Source organism: Mytilus trossulus, chromosome 5, assembly GCF_036588685.1.
Source record: "Mytilus trossulus isolate FHL-02 chromosome 5, PNRI_Mtr1.1.1.hap1, whole genome shotgun sequence".
NCBI lineage: Eukaryota > Metazoa > Mollusca > Bivalvia > Mytilida > Mytilidae > Mytilus > Mytilus trossulus.
Genome location: NC_086377.1, coordinates 4,043,432 through 4,063,187, shown reverse-complemented (window position 1 = coordinate 4,063,187; position 19,756 = coordinate 4,043,432). Strand labels below are relative to the sequence as shown.

At 32.8% G+C, this 19,756-nt stretch overlaps 1 protein-coding gene across 1 annotated transcript in view; it reads right to left on the bottom strand.

Annotated features, from left to right (window-relative positions):
• Positions 1–19,554, bottom strand: part of LOC134719318 (uncharacterized) — a 49,196-nt gene extending 29,642 nt beyond the window's left edge. The window contains exons 1-2 of the mRNA XM_063582327.1: positions 19,440–19,554; positions 18,024–18,332 (exon numbers count right to left, since the gene is read on the bottom strand). Coding sequence (XP_063438397.1) covers positions 18,024–18,332; positions 19,440–19,554 — 424 coding nt within the window. The remainder of the gene's footprint in view (positions 1–18,023; positions 18,333–19,439) is intronic.
• Between the last annotated feature and the right edge of the window lie 202 nt (positions 19,555–19,756).

Sequence of the window (19,756 nt, the reverse complement as noted above, 5' to 3'; positions counted from 1 at the left end):
CTGGTATCTGCATACATACAACTATTGCAAATATGGCTTTTTTAACACTTCTAATATATGTCTTAGCTACATTGTGTCAGATGATACTGTTGGGACAAGAATTCTAAATTAACAATTTGAGGCAGAACATGTTTATTTTAATTGACAAATAGGCATACAGTAATATGTGGAATGGAGACAGAGGCTGGATTGGATACTATATATAATCTTTAATGTTGTAATGATTGACTGCTAAACATTACATTTATAATATTCTGATATGCTTTCAATATGTTATCAAAACAGTTTTAAACAGGTTCTATGCAATTTTTATCAGAAAACATGCAAATTGGGTAAGCTGGCAATAATTCAAGTTTTGTTTTCAAATTCTGTAAAAGATTGAAACAGAAAAGGGGGTATGCAATGTACAGTAAAGACAAACTTAGAGTTTATAAAGTGATTTCATTAGGCTATAATTCCGATAAATGAGAATTACCGTGAGAAACACTGATTTTAGAGAGTTTTCTTTTTGAATAAAAATGTGTATAGGTTGCACTTTGTAAATACAGCTGTTTCTCAAAAGACGCCTCACGTGGGGAGATCTTGAATATTCCTAGAAAATGAATAGCTCTAAACTTATAAAGTCTTTGTATGATAGTATTAAGGATGCAATATATTTAATCAAATGTAACTGCATGTGTTAGTTTCTTTTACTCTTGCTGATTGCTTTATATGTATTGTTTCTTTTCTGTTTTTTATTTTATTTTCGTAAGTGTTTGTATGTAAGTATGTTTGTTTTTATGATTCTTTTTTTTTTTATTTTTATTATTTTAGCATGATATATTCAGTTTTCAGTTTAAATGTATTGCAAGTAATTATTTCGTATGACCAACGTTTGGATACTTCATCCTTAATACTAACTAATTATAGACAAAGACGTTATAAGTTTAGAGCTATTTATCTTTTAAGTGTTTTGAGTTTGAGATCTGTCGACTAAAATACACGTATGCTACACACTCCCTCTGATTCAATTCCCTATTCGATTAGCACTTGATGTCAATCTCAGGAATGTCACCGTCACCGTCATCGCCGTTTTGTTTTGTATTGGGCTCAGCAATCTAAATAAACTCATCATAGATACCATGACTAAACATGTTTTCCTCTGTGCTTTTCTTCGCTGTCATTCAAAAGCTGTTTGCTAAATTTTTCAATAAGCACATTACGGTATTAGATCTGCTGCAGTGATAAATGAACGTTGAAAATTTGTAAGGTAGGCGATGTTTTGTATGTGTGATGAAAACAAATAAAACTGAGATATCAGAGTTCTCCTAGTTTAGAATCTATACGATTTTATTCTACATATCGCCTGTTCTATAAATATGGGGGTAGCTGTTATGTGCTTTGTTTTTCGACCTGCTTTGGATTAAATTGTTTCTTGTTTTTATTGGCAAACGGAGGCACAAGAAGGTGCGTACCCTTTCCCTGGAACTGCCTCTGAAGGGTGAAACCTTTGTCGACCATATACATGTATACCTGGCCTGTTTAATGTTATCCAATAAGCCTGACTTTTGGCACATTTCAACATGTGTTGTACTGCCAGGGAATACATCTGAGATGAAAGATAAGGACCCCCAACAAACTAATACCTTTGCTGTATGACGACTTCAATATTCGGACCAAAATATTGACTGTATATCAAGCTCACTGGGCTCATCGATCTTACATTCTGTACAGTCCAAATTCATAACACAGATTGGATTTTTTTCAAATATAAAAGGGAGACATAATGTCTGGAATTCCTCCATTGTAGCGTTCATATTGTTTTTTTTTGAAAATATTGATTTGATGTGACAGTCCCATGTTGACAAAATACATGAAGCAGTAAATATTGAAACATTGAACATAGAGCCTAGAGGCAAGAACGGTGTCACTAATGTCTTGTCGTAGCCTCAATAAATACTTAAAAAAACTCGTCTTGTGCTGATACGGCTATGTGTCTACCAAAATTTTCCATCTAAAATCTTCTTTGTCAAATAGTGTAAATAGAATCTGAAATGTGTGGTTATCAGGTAAGCAGGTTAATTCTTTTATCTTTGTATGACTGTTCTTGGCATTGGTTTATCTGAAGAGATTATTACTGTGCATATTTTTTTTTCATTTTTAAAATAAGTTAGTGTTTATGGGGTTTTTGTTTTTGTATTAGCGCTTTTTCTAGATTTCAGATTTTCTCTTACAGTTTATTATGTTCTATTTTATTTTCCGTAGCCGTGGGTTTTGCTTGAAAATCGTCACCAGAAGGCATTGGATGTAATTGGGACCAGGATGCATTGTTAAAGAAAGTTGAATTTTTCTTCTGTTACTAGGCCGTTTAGCATTACCTTAGATGTTTTTCTATCTTTTGAGTTTACATATTTTACCAATTTGCTTGCACATTGAGAGTTCTGAGATACCATTACTCAGAATTTTTACACCAGCGAAAAAAAAATTAAGAACAAAAATTATTGTTTACATTTTTACGTCTTTGTCCTCCAATTTTAAGGCATGTACCCACTTTTTCCGTAAAATATTTTTTGGAACTCTAAAAAAGCTCAAGTTTCGGGTGTTTCTTGGTGTATTTGTGCACACGGCATATGTCCAACCCATTATTATGACGTTGTTTGGCTCCAGCTACGGTATACGTTACGGCGTCCTAAGAAACAAAATAGTGTCGCAGCGTACACCAAAGAAGTACTACCCCTGATGCATTAAATTCTGAAACGGGGAATTAATTTGTCAAATTAGGAAAATTTGATAAATTTTGTGTTACTATTTTCAGTCATAACCGTGTAATAATTGAAACTTATTCGCAACACATCGTAGTACAATGTAATACAGGTTCTGTATGATCCTGTATTGAAAATTTTCACAGGTGAGGGTATAAGAATTTAAAGTGCTCACAAACATACCTTGTCTAAACCTTAATTATAATCTAAAGTGACAGTCTAAATTCAAAAGTGTTTTTAGTAATGGTTATCAAATTGTTTACCGTTAATATCATTGCCTCTCTATAATTATGTGTATGACCTGCAGTGGTGAACACAAATCAGACAAATTATGCAAAGCAGAAGTGTATTGACGCACTTTTCCCCGCTTGAAATTCGTTCAATTTGGTCTTCAATACTAATTTTGTCTTATACTACCTGCCCCTATTTTACAATTACAATGTTTAATTACTTTCATATTTGTTCTTTGTTATTTATCGTAAAAATACGATAATACTCTGCAATACTTAAAAAAAAAATATAATAAATTTGTCAGTTGAAAATTAGATTATGCATTCTAAGGAATTAAATATCTAGTTATTGATCTGTTTACGACAAAACAGGTAATTACATTTGGTATTTCATTGATAGGGAACAGATAGTTTCATATAGGTTCCGAATTGTATCTGTATTCAAACTTCTACCACATTCAAAATGTTTGATTAAAATAACGTAAATGAGATACGATTAATATCAATAAGAATAAAAAAAATGACATATAATTAAAGGATGTTTGTTCCTCTTGTTTTTGAATTTTTCGAAATCCTCTATTTGATCCATGTATTTGCATAAAACATTTGTTGCCAGCTGACCCCTGCCTTTTTTTCATAACAATATAACACATAGTTAAAGACAAATATGAATTCTTGATATTTCGAAACAAAGAAACGGACACTGTTAAATGGATGACAAACCCAGACAGAATTATTCCCCGCAAATTTTCAATGGCTTCTATCTCGAAAACTAGCACGAAGACTCTTTTTTGTTTTCATTCTTTCTTCCTTTCTTTAATAATGGACTTTGAAAACATTCTTTGAAAAAGCTAGTTTTTTAACATCCTAAATCCAAATGTAGTTGTCTACAACAGCTAGTGTAGAAATAAGTTTGTCAGCAGATTTAATTTAGATTTAGATTCTAAGAGGTTTCAATGAACTGATTTTGATTTTGTTGAATAAAAAAGAGGTCATTGATGTACAATATCTGCAGACATTTATATCAGATCACGATAAAGAAAAATCATACCTGTCATTAATTGTTCTCGTTCACAATGCCTTTGTGTACATCAGTTTCGCTGTTTTCATTTAACTTTCGTTCCAATAAGTGCCGTTCAATACCACTATTGTCATACAAATCGTTTGAACAGGTATTGTGAACATAATTGTATAAAATTTGAGATTGCATGTTCGTCACATTAGTTATTCATTGTTTGTTATATCCTGTGGTAACTGTGGTTGATGGAATATGTTCGTTTTTGTTGTTCTTCGGTTTACATGTTGTGTCGACTATATATAAATTATTTATGAACCATCAAACCAGGTTTAACCGACCATTTTTTCTTCAATTATCCTGTTGAAAATCAGGAATATGGCGGTAGTTTTCAAGTCGTACATTCCTATGTATGTTGGCATTTGTTCTTGTTGCATTTCCATTTTCCTGTTGCTTTTTTTCCCTCTTATAGTTGACGTGTTATCCTCGGATTTAGTTTTTAACCCGAATTTGCTCTTATTTAACTATTTGTAACTATGTATTAGTATTGTAAACAATTTATGTATCATTAAACATTTTAAATGTCTCTTTTGTCATTTTTAATTCATATCATTTGTCCTGATGAATAAGAAGTTCAAGTGTTGACCTGTTAATTTTATGTTAGATACAACTTATTGAGAATAATCACGTCATTTCGTGATGGTATGAATATTTAATCTCATATGATCATCATATGTTTTTGAAGGTTGTCAATTTGAATGAGACATAGTTCAGCATAGATAGGATCTCCCCCTTAATAGTCTGATACAAGAACAAAAGAGACATATAACAATAGCACTTTAAATTTAGATGATCTCTTCGATAAGCTTCAATCCTTTTGGCACAAGTCTGCGCTGAGTTATTTGATTAGTACGACAACGATGCATAGCAGTCATCTTTATAGTGATTTTTTGTCAGCATATTTTTGCTTTTCATATTACGTGTTTCTCTGTACATGCTATATGAGCTGCCTGTACAGATGCTATAAGTCGATATACTTTCTAGCGCAACGATTGAGAACGGTCTTACTTTGTCCTCATCATGGATGGGTACGGAATAATCGTTATAGACAAAATGAGTTGCGAGGAGGAAAGATTGAAATGAATTCCGTTTATTTAATAGACACAATCACGGTATTTTTTTATTTATACGATGTGCCTATGTCTAAACTAACATATGATTTTTATTCCACGTCTTAGATCGTAGTTTTTCTTCTATGGTGTCGGTCTGCTAAATCCGATTGTGACTTATGCTCGAAATTGAATGTAATACCAAGTGTATATTTGCGTTAAAATATGATGTTTCACTGTAGCTTTAGCTGGCACTTATGGTAGATAGAAGCATCGTTTTGGAATAAAGAACGATAACTCTCTCTACACGACCCATCTGAAAAGTTTCTTCACTCTCGTTAAATCTCGTACGTTTATTTTTTTTTTATTAATGGCTGCCGAGTTTATCGTTTTATCGCGATCTTGAAAAACGGGCAGAACGGAACAATTTCGATGTAAAATGAACTTTTATTTCAATATTTGTTTACCAAAACAAGAATTAAGAATATTTGTTAACTTGTGCAGTTTCTTTTAATTTTAGTGTACGACGGACGTTCATTTTTTACATAAATAAGGCCGTTAGTTTCCTCGCTTGAATTGTTTTACATTGTCTCATCGGGGCCTTTTATAGCTGACTATTTGCGGTATGGGCTTTGCACATTGTTGAAAGCCGTACAGTGACCTAGTATTGGTAATGTTTGTGTCATTTTGGTCTTTTATAGATAGTTGTCTCATTGGCAATCATACCACATCTTCTTTTTTATATAACAGAAGTTTGAACAACAATATTCGACGCCATGATGTTTCATCGTCTGCATCATCTTTCCATAATCAATGACAAATTTCTAAAATAACAACAGGTACGTCATATAAAAGTCACAATAACATGAGAAATGATAAAGTTTAAAGTGTAAAAGTTCCATCCAGCCATTGGAACACAGAAACAAAATCTATGAAAGCAATAATATTTAGGAGAAACGTGACGTTTTGAAAGGATATTATATTTTTTTTCTTTGAGGCCTTACTTCGTCGAAGTAAGGCGTCAAAGAAAAAAATATAATAGCCTTTCAAGAGGTCATACTTTTTTGGAACCCGGAATTTAAAATCCGGCGCTCTGTCACTGGTTGACCTTGACTACTTATATTCATCTGCCACATAATTCCCCATATCATGAAACAGTGATTATGACGTTTGTTTTACTATTGCCTCCCCCTTTTCGTGGGAAATTTTTGGTTGATTTTATTGGGAATTCCTGAGGCATGACTGGAGCGGTCTACCCCCTTTTTAGGTCAGTCAGTGGGCCCTCCAAAAGTTATGGATCCGACACTTGAATGTGATCACGGTTTAACAATGTAGACCTCAGCAGGCTCAGACAGAATTAGGGGTATAGGACCTTTATCGGGAATCCGGGCTTGGGTATTTCTAAGCTCGGGATTTCGGGATTGACACTTTCGGGATCCGGGAATTATTTTCTTCGAAATTCGGAAGGTTGGGATTTAATTTATCAAAATTCAGAACCTCGGTATTAAGTATTTTTAAGCCAGGGATTTCAGGATCAGGACCCAGCCTACCCTCCGTCTAAAATCAGGTGCAATTCAAAACTTTTTTACAATAGTTTTACAGTATTTGCTGATCAATCCAGACTTTTTATTCTCGAGGGCAACAGTCATGACAGTGTCACAAGCTCAATAGCAGTTGAGTAGTCAGCACTTTTGAGTTGACATGAACATCAATTTCATGATATTTTTTATAAATTTTCTGTTACAAAACTTTGAACTGTTCAAAAAAATAAAAAATGTTCTTCCTCTTACCTATAATGTCACAGTACCCAAATTTCACCGTTTTTGCAATTAATTTTCAAGTACTAACTCAAAGGCAATAAAATGCCTCGCCAAGCACATCCTAATACAACTGCAGATGTAGATTTAGCATACAAATGTATAAAAAAAAAAAAAAAAATATTATGTCAGTTTATATTAAACATATTTTAATTTTGACCCTTAAAACTTTAATATAGACTAAATTAAAAACAGGTATCAGGTTAGCCTGTACATTTTTATTCAGTAGCATGCCATTCTCCAACTACATAGCTCCTTATTGTATATGATAGTTTTAGTCTGATAAACATATTAAAAATGTATACATGGACGTTTATCTTTTTTTTTCTATGTTCTCCTGCATAATTCTAAGTTGCCAAGCGAAGCAACTGAGGGGGCACTTGTTATTACAGTCCCATTTTTCGTAGGGAAGGCAAATGAAAAATAAAACACCCATAATAAATTATAAACATCTATCTTTATAAATATCATATACGTGAAATTATTATCTATCTATATACATGAAATATGTATGCATCAACAAAACAAATATATTCATTTGAATAAAGTATTCATTCTACATGTACTTTTTCTCACAAAGGATACTTGTATGTACAAAACAGTTTCAATTTTATAGCACATCAAACCGTTCTTTTGTTATGTTTATTTCTATTACATTAAATATATGATCGAGTGATCTTTTGCCACGTGCGACTTTTCTTTCACCGAAACACAAAAAAAGACATTGACATTATAGCAATACATTGCAATAATCTATAAATCAACGTATTATATTGTCATTTACATGTTATATTTTGCATTGTCATTAAAGTGCAAGGTTTGGCATGCCACAAAACCCGGTTCAACCACCCTTTATTTTCTTTAGGAAATATCCTGTAACAAGTCAGGAAAATGTCTATTGTTATATTATAGTTTGTTTCTGTGTGTGTTACATTTTAACGATGTTTTTCCGTTGTACCGGGTTTTTTCCCCCTCATATGTTAGTGTGATTTCAAATTACTATGAGACGTGTCACGGTACTTGTCTATCCCAAATTCATGTACATTTATTTGGTGTTGATGTTTTATTTGTTATTCTCATCGGATTTTGGCTAATGCTTAGTCCGTATCTGTGTGTGTTACATTTAAATGCTGTGTCGTTGTTCTCTTACATTTAATGCGTTTTCCTAATTTTTAGTTTGTTACCCCGATTTTGTTTTTTGTCAACCGATTTACGAGCTTTGAACAGCACTTTACTACTGTTGTCTTTATTTATTCCGGAGAGGCGCCAAATAAAGGCAACAGTAGTATATCGACAAAAAACAAATCGGGGTAACAAACTAAAATCATACAGCAGTCATCATATATTTGTCGTTCAACATGTTCAATGTATAGACAAATAATTTAAAAATTTCACATGGGCAAAATGACGTTACACATATGTTAAAAAGGTAATCAATCAATCTTATTAACAAATAACAAATACGAAAGTGTTTACCTGTCAAGTTTTATTTCCTATGTAAATAATCAATTACATGGAAATTAAACAATAACGTAAGGGATATTAAAAAAATAATTTACAAAATACGAAAAAAAAACGTCATTACGTTTCAATTTTACCAGTTTAAATTGAAGATTAGAGTATGTAATTCGAAGCGATTGAATTGAGCTAATCAATTCGTCAACCACCACTTTACCACATGATTACAAGACTTAGCAAATATCAAAAACCCTGCCACATTCTATTTGTTAATGTCCAAAGCCAGGCATCTGTATATCAATGGTTTTGTTGGTTTTTGCTGTATATCAATCAAGCTACACTGTGTTGATGCTTTCGACAGTTAAGACAAACCTAATACACAGTATGATGTTTAATTAGTTTCATCTTCATCACTGCTTTGCCCTTCTTATTATAAGTTTTTGATTTCAAAATTAACGTATTTAATCGTAAGTTCCGTAGTTTTAATGACTAATTTCTTATTAAACTATGAAGGTTTGCATTAAGGTATTCTTCAAATCAACACTTTAGAGGTTCAAACACCTTTGATTATTTTAACAAATTTTCTTGTGTTTTTCAAGTACACATTTTGATTAAAACCAAATATGTTCAATCTCAATTCATGCCCAGGAGAGTTAATAAATAACAAAGATCAAAGATGAATTGCATATAGATTATTAAATGAAACATTACGGTCATATCTGTTTTACGTCAAATTGCTGGATAAAGGTATATATACAGATCTCATAGATAGATCAATACATATTTTGTTTAACCAGGGTTTGTATCAATTGACTCAATATAGTCGACAAAGACTCAACCATGAAATTCTTACTCCTTTTCTGTGTTTTGTCCTTGTCGTATTGCCATCCATCAGAAGTACCACACCTGAGTTCTTTGGAGACATTGGACAACCTATGAGTACATTGGTACAGCCAATGAGACCCTTAGGACAACCTATGAGTACATTTGGACAATCAATAAGTATATTGGTACAACCTATAAGTACAATGGGAGATGCGATTAGTCCATTGGAAGATCCAATGAGAACATGGGAACAACCGATGAGCAACCAATATGGTTTGTATTTTAACAATTTTATGATTTAATCTTATCGACATAAACTTTAAAAGTAAAGTTGATGTAAATTAAGGCAACAGTAGTATACCGCTGTTCAAAACTCGTAAATCTATGGACAAAAAAAATCGTTTTTTATCAATTATTGATGTATATTTTTTTAATAACTATTGTGGTCCTCTTTCAGAATCGTACACCAACAATTATAATGTAACAACGTTTGTAACGCTCATTTTGATTGGATAACGTCACTAATTTACATGGCATCAATTGACCATTGATGCCATGGGACGTACGCGCAAGCGCAGACGGCATATGACAGATTTTGAATACATGTTTTAACATTGTTTTCTGTCAGTTTCATTAGAATGGAGATAGCAATATTGTATTTTAAGCTCCGACGGCATCAATTGGGGATTTGATGGTCGCAAATACCCGTTTCCTGTCTCCGCCAGCGCGTCGCCAGTAAACTTAATTTGCGACCATCAAATCCCCAATTGATGCCGTCGGAGCTTTAAATACAATACCGTTATCTCCTAATTGTTATTGTTCCATGTTATTCTTCATTGAACGAATGTCAACAGAGGTGTGTCATCCCTTACTTGCAGTGTTATACATGTAATATGTTAAAATATATTAAGCATACCCTCCTTATTATATGCAAAATCATACAGAAATAATACTATATTGTAAAAGCCTTATCAAATAGTTTTTGTCTTACGTTTTGTATATTGACTCAGAGTAAATGTTCGATGTTCATGCCAAGGATCCACAAACACTTTAATTGATTCAATGTGCTCTAAAAATGTAAGCAAACCCTGGTGAACATGTTAATAAAAAAAATACTAGACTATTTCATTATGAAAGAGTTATCGTCTAATATAATCTTTAGTCTTGATAATGTTTTTTGTTTGTTAAAGCCTTTTGCTACTATTTAACTATAGTGCAATTTTAATATAACTGCATTAGATATATATGATATACGATGTCGTTATAATGAAAGGACTGTGAGATCATACAGGTGTCTACTTCCATTTTACCCAAGATACTGGGACACATGTTGTAAATATCTGAGCAGTTATCAAACCTCATCTATATACCGTGGTTCAGGAGGATCAACATTCCCTCAAATTCCACCAACTTACCCAATTACTGAATAGGGAATGGGAATGGGAATGGGAATCGGACAGCTGACACCAAAAGGTGCCAAATAAGATGTTCAGGTAAGCAGCTCTTATATATTACAATTGAATTTGAAGGTTGTTACGATTCTATATTGTTGGCTTTTGTATAATGGTCTGCTGGGGCATAAACTTAATCTCACCAACAATCATATGCAGTTGCTTCTTCATTATGTTATAATGGTAGTTTAACAAAACTTGATCGATCTCCTTCATTGTATAATGGGAGATATATCATGCAAGCAATGTGCTTACAGAACCAGTTCATATTTTTGTTTATCAGCATGTTGAATCCCGCCCTAGCAGCTAGGGATTTCTTCGCTGTGTTGATGGCCTACGGATATCGTTCGGCTGTTTTCATCTCTTTTTAAGATGTGTTGTCTCTTTTACACCTTCCCCATTTCCGTTCCTAAATGTATGTAATTTATTTAAAGTTGGAAGATAAATTATACATGAGAGTTTTCCATTCAATTGATATAGGAGAGCTCTACTTCAAATATGTTTTACGACACAATCGATTAATAAAGAGAAAAATAGGGAATTGATCAGATGTAGGTGTAGATATATAAAACCTCAGGCAAATGTGGAGCTAAAATATATATATGAACTAAACCATTATTGGGAATCTCTTAAGAAATAACATTAGCTTTATTTATAATCTTTGGCAAAACCATCCGCTTTTATTTGTTCAAGCTCGATAATTTCATAATTTATTTGGTCCCGTTAACTCTTCAATGCAAGCTTCACTGATGCGTGTTTTTTGTAGGAAAAAACAGGCTCCTGGTGATCTCTAGATATATCCTGGAATTTATGGTGAGTTTGAATACTCAAATTTTAGGTCTGGTAAAGATAAATTTTATACTACTTTAAAAAAAAAATACCACAAGATGTTTATTATCACTTGTATGAGACACTATATTCTAGTGATCTTGTAGGTTAATGCAGATTGTTAGAGAGGGATATGTTTGCTCTAGCTATATGTTTCCACTCCATGCTACATACTGAATGTGTCTGTCACAATCACGAATCCTACTTATGGTTATAGTTTCTAGCTTCAATTAGATTTGATTTTATCGAGGATCGAAATAAAACAATACATTTTGTGTCATCAACTAAACTAACTGGTTAGAAAGGGAACACTGTTTTCTTATTTTCTGAAATATATATGTGTTTGAGCTATTAATTTTGCCATTTGATAATGGATTTACCGTTATGATTTATCCTCGGAGAATTTTTGTGATTCTACTTTTTATATATTAATGCGGCCTCAATTGCTAAAAATATTTCTATTGCAGAAAGCAGTCACACGAAGACTAAACAGACAAATACTGAATTTATTTCGAGTTAAATTAATTAAAGAATACGACGTCGAATTCCTTTTTAAGTGTCTATATTTCTTATTTTCTTTATAAAAATACACTAGTTCAGATGTGTCGATAAAGTGTTTCATATTAGATATAGTGTACACACATATATTTACATCATTGCAAACCAAACATATATACAATTGAGAATGAACAGTGGGATTGTGTTAAAGAGACGGCAACCCTAACAAAAAGCAAAAAACGGTCGAAGGCCACCATATTACATCAATCAAAACAAGTTAGAAATATGTAGGACAGATATCAATGTTAATAATACACTTCTATTTCTATATTATACGACGTTGAATGGTAGATAAAAAAATCCATCAAGGGAGATACATAAAGAATCAACGTAACTTAATTTTTCTTCATATGTCATTGTCTTTTCGTCGGTTAGATAAGTTTGTCGTGGCATTATAAGAGGAACAACTTATGAGTTTGATGCTCCGTTTGGTAGCTTTCGCATCTCTTTTAAAAGCATCTCATTATACCTCGACATATGTCCCCAATGGACAAAATTGCTCTTAAGGTTGGAAAGATTATGTTGTGATTTGGATATACAGAATGTACAGTTTATGCGTTTTATATTTCGTTGTCTTAAAGGGACACTAACTACGAGATATATAAAAAAAAGTAAGCTGTTTTTTTTGTGCAATCAATAATGAAAGTGAAATAGTGAAATAATTATTCGCTTTAAGTAACCAAAATGGTTCAAATTTGTCAAATTAAGCTTACTTATTCACATACGAGTGAATAAGTCGACCTCATTAAATCAATTGTATCAGCAATCAAACGTCAAAGTTATTGTGAAACTGCCAATTCTAGAGGTGGCGTGAATCAGATGTGAAAACTTAAAAATTCCAAAGATCTTTTAGAGTACATACAATCTAACCCTCTTTCATCTTGTAAGAGTATTAAAACATTTGACTTTTCTACTCTTTACACAAGTATTCCACATTCCAAACTAAAAGACAAATTGAAAGAGTTGGTATTTCTTTGCTTCATAAAAAAGAATGGCCAACGTAGATACAAGTATCTTGTCTTATGGAGGGATAAATCCTACTTTGTAAAGAATCACTATGATTCAAACAAAAAATTCTCTGAAACCGATATTATCAAGATGCTTGATTTCTTGATTGACAAAATATTTGTTACGTTCGGAGGACATGTTTTTTCAACAGACTGTCGGCATCCCAATGGGAACAAACTGTGTCCATCGAGATCTACTTGCCGACTTGTTTCTTTATTATTATGAGGCTGACTTCATGCAGGAACTTCTTAGGAAGAAAGATAAGAAGTTAGCAATATCCTTTAACTCTACTTTTCGCTATAAAGATGACGTTCTTTCACTAAACAATTCAAAATTTGGTGACTATGTGGAATGCATCTATTCCATCGAATTGGAGATAAAGGATACTACAGATACAGTTAAGTCGGCTTCATATCTTGACTTGCATCTAAAAATTGACAATGAGGGTCGGTTGAAAACAAAACTTTACGACAAAAGAGATGATTTCAGCTTTCCAATTATAAACTTTCTATTTCTAAGTAGCAAAATTCCTGCAGCACCTGCATACGGGGTATATATATCTCCTTATTGATACGATATTCCCGTGCTTGCATTTCCTATCATGATTTTCTTGATAGAGGGTTGCTGCTCACAAGGAAGCTATTAAACCAAGAGTTCCAAATGGTGAAGTTGAAATCATCCCTTCGTAAATTTTATGGACGCCATCAAGAGTTGGTTAACCGTTATGGAATAACCTTTTCACAAATGATATTGAATATGTTCCTTACGTCATAACTACAATCCCTTTTCCTTTCATGAATGTGACCTACCGAATTAGACTATATACCAGATTTGTAATCACATAAGCAATACGACGGGTGCCACATGTGGAGCAGGATCTGTTTACCCTTCCGGAGCACCTGAGATCACCCCTTGTTTTTGGTGGGGTTAGTGTTGTTTATTCTTTAGTTTTCTATGTTGTGTCATGTGTACTATTGTTTTTCTGTTTGTCTTTTTTATTTTTAGACTTGACGTTGTCAGTTTGTTTTAGATTTATGAGTTTGACTGTTCCTTTTGTATATTTCGTCCCTCTTTTAAATCCGTATTCAAGTAAACTTCAATGTAACCCCTTGGTAGAGATTGACAACGCATGCATTGTTCGTGTACTGGTTATTCAAAGAAAAGAATGTCAACAATGAAAGTGAAACTACGGTAAATCATTTGATTACTGATTTGATCCATATAAAATCATTCTTATACGGTTAAAACATCGAGAAACATACATTTTTAATCTATAAAATAAATTCAAGCAGACAATAAAGTGTTGGTTTAATTTATTCATATCTTTATCATGTTTACAACGCTTATATGGTCATCTGAGGTCAAACCGATAGTTAATTTGATGGCGTCTTGACTATAATACACGACACGAACCTACATATTATCTACTACATGCTCTCTAAACCCTTTTTTATTAGCATTTTGGTAGTTTGGATAAATGTTTTACATTGTTAAAAATCAAATATGAGAATTTGAGTCACATCGGTGACCATAAATTTGACAGCTAGTGCCCCTTTAATACCCTTGATAATTCTAGCGTTTGTTTAATCTGATTTATATTGTTTTATTTTCATATCAACCTCAAGTGTCAATGAGACAACTCAAGTAAAAATAAATAAACATTTTACAATTCAAAGTAAAAGAACCGCCTGCAACACAGATCCGCGACGTTAACCTAACATAAAGCTAAAAAAGGACAGGTGTTAAATAATCCATACAGTCAGGTATGTCACTAACAGATATCACAACATCTCATATGTTAGTGACATCATTGCCATACTAAAATGGAAATCCCTTGAAGACCGCATAAAAACAATTGGGTACAACTTTGCAAATAGGATGCAGTCCCGATCATTTCACCAGACATAATATTACGGAACTTAAACATCAACGGTTCCCAATTACCAACATGTAGAACAGAAATGAGGGAATTGTGACACTCCGCAAATTGTATGATCAACATGAGAATGGATTATCTCTTCGAAGCGTCTGTGTCTTAACTAACTATTGACATTGTCACCGCGTATATGATTGTGGTTTAACACCTATAAGTGTATGTTGTCTGTCCGCAAAGAACAAAACGTGACCTAACCCAAATATGGTGTATATAAAAAGGAAGATGTGGTATGATTGTCCATAAGAAAACTATCCACAAAAGACCGAAATGACACAGATATTAACAAATATAGGCCACCGTTCGGCCTTCAACAATGAGCAAAGCCCATACCGCATAGTCAGCTATAAAAGGCCCCGATAAGACAATGAGAAAACTAATGGCTTTTCTTATGCAAAACAAATGAACGAAAAACAATAAGGTAACACATAAACAAACGACAACCACTGAATTACAGCCCCTTTACTTGGGTTAGGCACATACATAAATAATGTGGCGGGATTAAACATGTTAGCGGGATGCCAACCCTCCCCCTTAATTGGGAAAGTGGTATAAAGTTGTATGCTTCTCCATTTTTTTTATTTTTTGCCATTTTTTCGGAATCCTCTGGTTTATCCGTGTATTGTCATTATGAAAAGAATGCCTACTAACCCCTACTTTTCTTTTCATAATTTTATTACATAAAGTTTAAAAAGCCATATTTCAAAATTTTATAACATTCCTGTTATATGTTCATAGTTTTTGAAACAAATAATGTGTTGGTGTTAAACATATGAAAAATCTAGATTATTCCCCGACAAATTTTCAATGGCTTATATATCGAAAACGAGCACACTGACCCTCCTTTTTTCTACTTTTTAAGTTTCTTTATTTATAGACTTAAAATTCATAATAGTCTTTAACAAGCTTGTTTTTTTTTCTACAGAGTTTGTGCTGTATTTCTGTCCCGTATATATTTATTAAAAAGCTATAAAACCAACATTTTATTATATATTTACAGTTTTTATCAAATAGTTTGATTTAATATATGTTGGCATTTGCTTTATTGTATAAAATTGAGAAAGGAAATGATGAATATGTAAAAGCGACAGCCAACCGACAATAGAACAGACAACAGCCGAAGGCAACCAATGGGTCTTAAATGTAGCGAGATACCCATAGGTGTCCTTCAGCTGGCCCCTAAAAATATGCATAATAGTACAGTGATAATGGACGTCATACTTAACTCCGAATTATATTCCTAATTCAGTTTTCCTCTTGAAAGTGACATGCTTCCTTTGATTTCTGTTTGCCTCTATAGATACGGAAAGGCATCACAGCCCCTAAATAATGTTTTATTCCATTAGTTGAGGCTTTTTTTTAATCTTTATTTCATTGTGGACTGTTATCAATGCTTTCAAAGGAGCATGCAATTATATCAGAATTTTTATGTGTAATTCACATTGCAAAGAGACAAATTATCGACACATGTAAACGATATATTCGTGTTAGAAGCAGTTGACATTTAAAGATAAAAGAGGTAAAATAAGCAGAAAAAAATGTCATGATCATGATGATAAAAGCATATCCAAATAAAGAAAAAACAATAATAGCTAATGCAGATTATTTTATTCGTATTATCAATAAAATATTCATTATCTGTCTTTTCGTACTATGACTGCTTTCTGTCTACAATAAAACAAAACAAAATATAATAAGAGGTAACTTCAATAGAAAAATAATAACTTTAAAACCTAAATCAATTTTAAAGTACTTTTGGAATATTTCTAAACACTTTAGAATATGTTAATTTGACGCAAATATGATATCATCATTGTTTTAGAGATGATTGTGTATGACCATGGTTGTACTAATGTTCAACTTGTTACACGACATTTTCACTGAAACCTCTGGCTGACAGCTTTCCTTACGTCTAACTTCATGACTAACTTTTAACCGACACATTTAAATCTCTACGACTTAGACTGGTATAGTGTTTGTTTTATTGTGTGTTGCTTTTGATGGCAAATTGTTTTGTACGTTTTTTTTAGCTTTAATTATCGTCACGTTCAATATCCCGTTAACGTCAATCATACTTAAATGTCTGTTCTGTTCTGATCTATAATTTATTGTAATGTTTGAACTTCAAATGTTTACAACTTAAACTAATGTTTAGTTACTGATCCACATTCACACATGTACAAGTTTAAAAGTAAGATAATTATCAATATACTTCATATAACCAACTCTTACGCTACTCTTTATTTAAAAAAGAAGATGTGGTATGATTGCCAATGAGACAACTATCCACAAAAAACAAAATGACACAGACATTAACATATAAGTCACCGTTCGGCCTTCATTAATGAGCAAAGCCCATACCGCATTGTCAGCTATAAAAGGCCCCGATAAGACAATGTTAAACAATTGAAACGAGGAATGTAACGGCCTTATTAATGTAAAAAGATGAACGAAAAACAAATATGTAACACATAAACAAACGACAACTACTGAATATGCAGGCTCCTGACTTGGGACAGGCACATACATAAATAATGTGGCGGGGTTAAACATGTCAGCGGAATTCCAACCATCCCCAAACCTGGGACAGTGGTATAGCAGTAATACTTAAAAAAGAACTATAAAAAAATCAGTTGAAAAAGGCTTAACTTATCAGATGGACAAAAATATAAGTGGACGTGGCCAGGTATTTCTACATCCCAACACCAAAAGACACAAGGAACCGATCTGAGAGTAATCGAAGTCTTAATGCATGCAAAATTTAAATTAAAATATCAATTATTTGCTAAGATGTATTATTGTGAGATTATCCATTTCATTTCCGTCTGTGTATGTTTAAAAAGTGCTTATTTGAAATACCTACCAAGTCAACTTTTTCTAAATCGAGTTTGGTATACATTAGATTCTATATAGATGAAAATGATGGATGTTTTATTAAGTATATGCACCAGCGAACAAGTATCAAAATTACCAATAATTCAGATAATAACATCCTTAATTTGTAAATATTCTTACCTTTCACATCTAAATCCCTTTTGGTGGAAGTCTACCTTGTGCAATACCGGGATATATAGGGTCTTGTGTGTAAGGCAAAGGTCCACCATACATAGATCCAGGGTCACTCACTTGGGGGTCTTGTTGGTAAGGTGATGTTCCACGGTACATAGACCCAGGATAACTTTGAGGGTACTGAGAATAAGGTGATCCTCCATAACCACGGTACATAGATGATGTTTGATAATTTCTTAGATATTTACAACATGTTCTCCAGTATCTGGGGTTAAATGGCACCGCACATGTATATCTGAAAGTCCATTCACTATAACGACAGCGCCGACGACAAGTACACCATATTTGCCCTAAAACGAACAGGAACTGATTTAAGAAAGGTAATAATGAAAATAGAGATTTTTTTTTTCTCCAAATTAAAATTATTATAATACAAGTGCCATATATACTGTTAATTACTCACTTCGAATAGCTTTTCAATTCTGATATAAGGTGCTTCTTTTGCTTGTAAGAAACAGCGTGCTATGATTCTCCGTATATCTCTACTGAGGGAGGCCCGCGGGTATACGATTTTCAGAAAGACAAACAACCTTTAATTTTCATTATAAATTTTATTAGTAGTTGTTACTTAATCAGATGCATATTGTACAAAACTCATTCCGAAAAAAGATTTTGGATTGGCCCAAGGTGACATAGAAAATGTATATATTATTGAAAAGCTCCAAATTATCTCCCTTTGGTGCAAAAATGCCATTGTTTGTGCATTAAAATTGAAATATCTTTAACTCATCGGTGACCTTTTTTAATGTTATTTTCGAATAAGCTGTACATAAACTAAATAATTATAAAATTAAAGCAATTTCTGTAATTCGGTTCTTTTTTTTTATTTCGATATTACCGGTATTTCTCCTATTAGTTTAAAAGGAAAAAGGATATTTACAAAAATGTATGCTTCTTTTGAAGGCAGATTGTGGTCGTAAATGAACGGTGGCCCAATTTTTTCAATTCATATTTGTATTAAGTATAAGATAAATTTCATTTATAGAAAAATATAGACAAATCCTATATTAAATAAAAAGTTTGATTTAGACCCGCGGGCCCCCATTAATGTATATTTAGAGATTTACATAGTAATGACTTTAAGAATGTACCTCCTACTTAAATCCACAGGTATTGTCACTATACAAATACTATGAAACGACTAAATATAAAACAAAATCTGCAAACATTCATGAATGATCTTGACGCATTTACACCAGTCGGATTGCTGAAGATTATTTTGTTACGTGTACGCTCTTTCTTCGTATAACATCACATCGAAATTCAGTTATCCGGTAGATGTTGTTACATTTTGTATTATTTCGCATTTTTCGCACGTTCATTGTGGTTCACTCCTGCATAGGACATGTCAATTTTTTTTTTATAGGAAACACAATCAACTGAAAAACGATACATACCTGAGCTTGAGCCGTATCTGGAACCGTAACCTTGACTTTGTCCGCCTGTATAGTCCTCACTAGGATACATGCCATCTCCGGCTGGGTCACCACCAATACCCATGGGTTGTCCCATGCTTCTAAAGTACTCAGGTGTGGTACCTTGAATGAATGGTAAAACTGCAATGACAAATAAAAGAAGAAAAGATGGAACTCCCATTCTGATTGCTACGTAAAGTGACTTGTTGATAACCCAAGTGAATATATGGCAAGTGTAACGTTCTTGGATTAATGTTAATTGTATATATACCCAAAATTACTCAACTTGATTGAGAACA